The sequence below is a fragment of the Sinocyclocheilus anshuiensis genome, unplaced genomic scaffold, assembly GCF_001515605.1.
Source record: "Sinocyclocheilus anshuiensis isolate Anshui unplaced genomic scaffold, SAMN03320099.WGS_v1.1 scaffold491, whole genome shotgun sequence".
Taxonomy (NCBI): domain Eukaryota; kingdom Metazoa; phylum Chordata; class Actinopteri; order Cypriniformes; family Cyprinidae; genus Sinocyclocheilus; species Sinocyclocheilus anshuiensis.
Genome location: NW_015551041.1, coordinates 804,394 through 810,163, shown reverse-complemented (window position 1 = coordinate 810,163; position 5,770 = coordinate 804,394). Strand labels below are relative to the sequence as shown.

At 34.3% G+C, this 5,770-nt stretch overlaps 1 protein-coding gene across 3 annotated transcripts in view; it reads right to left on the bottom strand.

The window, feature by feature from the left end:
- Positions 1 to 5,770, bottom strand: part of LOC107661462 (mitochondrial inner membrane protease subunit 2-like) — a 94,337-nt gene that overhangs the window by 4,973 nt on the left and 83,594 nt on the right. For all 3 annotated transcript variants that reach the window (XM_016451052.1, XM_016451053.1, XM_016451054.1), the window contains exons 4-5: positions 3,467 to 3,532; positions 1,345 to 1,447 (exon numbers count right to left, since the gene is read on the bottom strand). In XM_016451052.1, the coding sequence (XP_016306538.1) occupies positions 1,345 to 1,447; positions 3,467 to 3,532 (169 nt within the window). The remainder of the gene's footprint in view (positions 1 to 1,344; positions 1,448 to 3,466; positions 3,533 to 5,770) is intronic.

The window sequence follows — 5,770 nt, the reverse complement described above, 5'->3', positions numbered from 1 at the left end:
TCTTTCATAAAGGCCGAGGTCAGGGATCTTGGGCCTAAAAAGGTTGGTGACCACTGATCTAGAGACATGACTGAGAAAATGACTGGCTGGATGCTTGTTTTGTACTGTAGTTGACTAGTAATATGCTATCTTAGTTTGAAATTGAAAATAAATACCAAATTGATTTTTTATTTTGCATCTTTACCTGCTATAGTCAACAATTCAATCTAATTTTTAAAAATAGTTTTTTAATATATGTTATTTCCACTACCATTTAAAAGTTTGGGGCTGGTGAGATTTTTCATGTTTTTGAAAGAAGGTCATCAAAGCTGCATGTATTTAATTGAAAACAGCAAAAAATCAGTACAATTGTGAAATATTATTCCAGTTTAAAACACCTGTTTTCTATTTGAATACATTTTAAAATGTAAATCATTTCTGTAATGATAAAGCTGAATTTTCAGCAGCCATTACTCCAGTCTTCAGTATCACATAATCCTGCTTCATATTTTTGTGGAAACAGTCACGTTTTTTTTTTCAGGATTCTTTGATTAATAAAAAAAACAAAAAACAGTAAAAAAGTAAAAAAAATAAAAAAATAAAATTAATAGTATTTATTTAACTGTGACACATTTTTCATGAAATAAGCAAATATAAAAAAAAAAACTATTTATTTAAGAAATAGAAATCCTTTGTAACATTATCAATGTCTTTGTCATCACTTTTGTTTAATTTAGTGCATCCTTGCTGAAAAACATTAATTTCTTCCAAAAAATTCAAAAAAATCATACCAATTTTTTGAATGGCATGTGTATATAAAACATTAATTACATTTATAATTTTAATAACGTTTCACAATATAAATATTATTTTTAAACTTTGATGTAATTTTTAAAGTCTTATTGGTGTTGTAACATGCATAAAAAAACATAAATTTAAAGCAGTAATAGTTTAATCTAATATTTAAATTTTTGAGTAATCATTTTTTTTATTTTTTAACAGTTTTTTTCATTTCAATTTACAAAAATCCCTAATAATATCAGTTAAGCAAAATACTAAATTTGAAAACAATTGAAAAAAAACCAACAACAACTAATAACTAAAAAAAAAGCAAAACCTACAAAATCAAATCATCAATTGTGTTCAAAATGTTTAAAATATTGAAATGTTTTGGAATACATGTTCTTTTTTAAATATAAAAAAAAATGAAGAGAATACGAGTGATGCAAAACTAGCCGACATGATTCTAGGGTGCTATTGGTTGTTGCTATGGTTCTGCTAAAGTGTTTATGTCATGTCATTCCTAAGTGTGTCAGTGCATGCCTATGAGATTTTGTCCTTAGTAAGCACCAATTCATTGATTACCGGTCCAAATGTGTTGCTGTCGAAACTGTGTCCGTGATGGTCCCCCTCGATCCACAGATGTCCATCTGGAACTCTTACATAACGGTTTTTATATCCCAGCGTTCTGATAATAGAAAAAAAAATCATGCATTAACACAGTAATGGATTCTGGCTGCTTTGAATGCAGGAAAACATCAGGCTATTTTTCATTTCTCACTGTTTATGATACAGTTGACCAGCTATTTGTATTCACCAATCCTGCATTTGGCTCTTGGCCCGCTCTCTAAATCTAAGATCAATAATTAATGTTCGCACAGCTGCTGCAGTCTTTGTTTTATATTTAAGATGACTTTCTGACACAGCAATAGCTCATATCCATTGCAGGCGGTGCTGTGAGCGCTTTAGAGCGAGAGCGTGAAGGAAATTTCAGATTTTTAATAGCAGTTTTTCTTCATCAGCCATCACAGAACAAAATTAACTTCCTCTTCATATGAATCATCTCGAAATCAAACTCGAGAAGTCATCAGGCCTGGGATTTCCTCAACCCAATCCCAAGATCACCTTGAGATGTAATGCTTTTGGCCATGAATGGTTTGATGAGACATTAATGTTTAATGACACTTACGGCTAAATGGTGCATTTGTGCGATACAAGCGTTTAAAGAGGACCGAGCCTGAATTGGCGCGTTTAATAAGCTCAAACAGATCCTTCTAGCGGTGCTACAAAGGCCTGTTGACCTGAGTAAACTCTTTTCAGGCAACAAAAAATGTTCTGCCATTAGAACCCAAGAATCAATCATTATGCCATCAAACGTCATTCATAACTTCATTTGGGACAAACTTACTTGATGAAGTCTCCCTCGATCCCAATGACCCGTTTGATGATCTTCTGCCGAGGGTCCTTCGGGCTCCTGTAGAAGGAGTGAGCAGATATGAGATGGTACGACTACAACATTTGCATATTGTTGTTTATTTGAGAATGCTGCTGAGCTCAGTGGATTATGGGGCATTAGGGACAGTTTTCCGAGAGCAGATGGGTCTTATCTGCTGGAGTAAGTCAAGAAAAGACTCGATGAAATGTCAAAACTCTTGATTTTCAGGGCGCAATATTATTAGATCATATTTCACTTGATTCACTTAGTGTACTCATTTGGGACAACGCCTTAAGCTTTAGATGTACGAAAAGGAAAAGACTTCTTGAATCTTAACTCGTCTATGAATTTTGGCTGTTTTTGTTACAGAAGAGTTTCTGCAGGGGAAAAAAAAATTGCAACTTTATTTCTCATATTTTCAACTTCATGTGTCATGTGACTTTATGTCTAGCAAATGTATGTTCTGTAATTGCAATTTTATATCTCATAGTGTGACTTTTTATATCTTGATTTATTTATTTTTTTTTTACTTTATAATATTTCCTAAAGTAAATTTTATGACCTATAAAGTCACTGAATAAAGATTTTTAAAAACCAGTGTTGACCGACTATATCTGTAAAATAAACTGTTAAAAGGATTTGATGATCACTAGTCTAGTGATTGTACGATATTGTTGTCATCGTTCAGGCTGTATTTCAGCTTTAATGTGCGGTTTTTTAAACAAAGCAGTTGATATTTGCCATAGCGGAAGCTAGAAGCTAGTGGACTGCCGAGTCGCTTTCACCCCAAAATGGCGGAAGCTCAGGGCTGCTGCTGGGCGCCGCTGCTGCAATGGAACGTTCTACTGAGTTTTGCCTCTTGGTCTTCTATACTCTTTGATGTAAACGCAATCCAGCCATCGTGTCTGCATTCGCAGGTCGACATCATGCAAAACCCCGCCCACTCTCTCCCGAACTGTCAGAAGACTTATTTAAATATTTCGTGGGAAAGACAGATCCAATCGGTTATCCAAATAGAGAAGTCACTTGATGTTGCCAAGTGTAAACGCGCCGTGTCCTGATTGACTGATGATCCGATCTGCTTGATCAGATCACGGTGATCGCATGTTAATGCCAAGTGTAAACGCAGCCTGAGTAAACAATTTCAGGCAACATTTAAGTGGCAAACAAAACATTTTCGGCCATTAAAACTCAAGAATCAATCTTGATGCCATCTAGGACACGTCAAACTTCATTTGCACCTTGTTCATAACTTAATTTCGGAAAACTTACTTGATGAAGTCACCCTCGATCCCAATGACCCGTTTGATGATCTTCTGCCGAGGGTCCTTCGGGCTCCTGTAGAAGGAGTGAGCAGATATGAGATGGTACGACTACAACATTTGCATATTGTTGTTTATTTGAGAATGCTGCTGAGCTCAGTGGATTATGGGGCATTAGGGACAGTTTTCCGAGAGCAGATGGGTCTTATCTGCTGGAGTAAGTCAAGAAAAGACTCGATGAAATGTCAAAACTCTTGATTTTCAGGGCGCAATATTATTAGATCATATTTCACTTGATTCACTTAGTGTACTCATTTGGGACAACGCCTTAAGCTTTAGATGTACGAAAAGGAAAAGACTTCTTGAATCTTAACTCGTCTATGAATTTTGGCTGTTTTTGTTACAGAAGAGTTTCTGCAGGGGAAAAAAAAATTGCAACTTTATTTCTCATATTTTCAACTTCATGTGTCATGTGACTTTATGTCTAGCAAATGTATGTTCTGTAATTGCAATTTTATATCTCATAGTGTGACTTTTTATATCTTGATTTATTTTTATTTTTTTTACTTTATAATATTTCCTAAAGTAAATTTTATGACCTATAAAGTCACTGAATAAAGATGTTTAAAAACCAGTGTTGACCGACTATTAAAATTGTTTTTCTTAACTGAAATAAAGCTAAAATAAAATAAAACATAAATATTAGATGAAGAAAACGCACTATTAGACAAACAATTTAGAAGAAAACTTCTTTGAAAATGAGAAATATTGTCTTGGCAACTAACTGGAATAAAATAGAGTTAATAAGTATATCTATTTAAGGTAATAAAAATACTGAAACTGAAATAAAAACAAAGTTAAATATAATTATACACATAAATGGAAAAATGGCAAAAGTACATACTAGAATTACTAAAATGAAAACTGAAAATATAAAAAATAAAAACTATATTAACAATTACTATAAGGTATCAGTAACACTGTTCAAAACCATATGAAATTATTGATCTATATACACAATGCTAATTTTCAAACATAAAATTCATGATAAATGGCACAAAGCACAATTTATTGCAAATGAATACAATTCCTTTTTCATGACTCTTTAAAGTTGCAATTATTTCCATGACTTTTTCAGGCCTGGCAATCCCAAGTTCCCTAATATTTCCAGGCTTTCTCTTAGTGAAACTGATCCCACATAGCTTTTATTTCAAGGTCAGGTGTTACATGTGTAGTGTCTGAAGTATTTGTTCAATCAGTTTTGACCTGATCCCCCACATCATTACCCACAATGACCCTGACTGTGAACGAGCCGCAACCTCGTCTTCCAGGAGACTGCAAACTTCTCATCCCACCCACGTCTGAAACTTTCTGCCACTGGCTGTCACTCCATGCTTTATGGAATTTCATGTACAGTAAACTTTTTTGCTTGTTGCCTTTCTGCAAGAGCGCTTTCTCAGCTGCAACACACCCTGTAAGGCTTCTTATAAGATGACTTCTCACGGTTGAAGTGTGTACTTTGGTGCCAAATGCCTCTCAAATGCTGAGCAAGCGCTTTGGTCAGAAATTGCCTACTTTCTTTGTGACAGCCTGAACACCATGTCTTGAAAATCTAGACACCTAAGAACAAAATCTGTTCCTTTAGAATATCTCACAAGACACAGTAGGACATTTTGTGTTATCTTTTATTGAATAAAGTTTATCTGTATTTACTCTAGTTTTTATAATATAGTTCAATGAGGTTCCAAAAGTCTGAGACCACACTTGATGCAACTTTTCTGTTTTAAAATTAATTTATTTAAAATCTAATTTCAGATGAAAGAGAATAAAATTCAGTTAACACTTCATAGTGTTAAATCTTCAAACAGCTCGAGCGCAGCCTCCGTCCGTCATACACACACACCTCTTCTGCAACAGCTCTGTTGCTCAGCCTGATTTGTGATTTTCATTACTTCTGCAGGCCTGAATGTTGTTGGTGTTTATCTCAAATGTTACATACGGTATGCTGGGAAAATATATTCTGATTTGCCAAGTAGGATTTTGCAGTAAATGCAAGAGCCTGGTTAGGTGTGTGTTAAGAAAGACTTACATTTACATTTAGTCATTTAGCAGACGCTTTATCCAAAGCGACTTACAAATGAGGACAATAAAAGCAATCAAAACTAACAAAAGAGCAACAATATATAAGTGCAAATGACAAGTCTCGGTTAGCCTAACGGAGTACACGTAGCAAGGTGTATATATATATATACAGTGGGTACGGAAAGTATTCAGACCCCCTTAAATTTTTCACTCTTTGTTATATTGCAGCCAT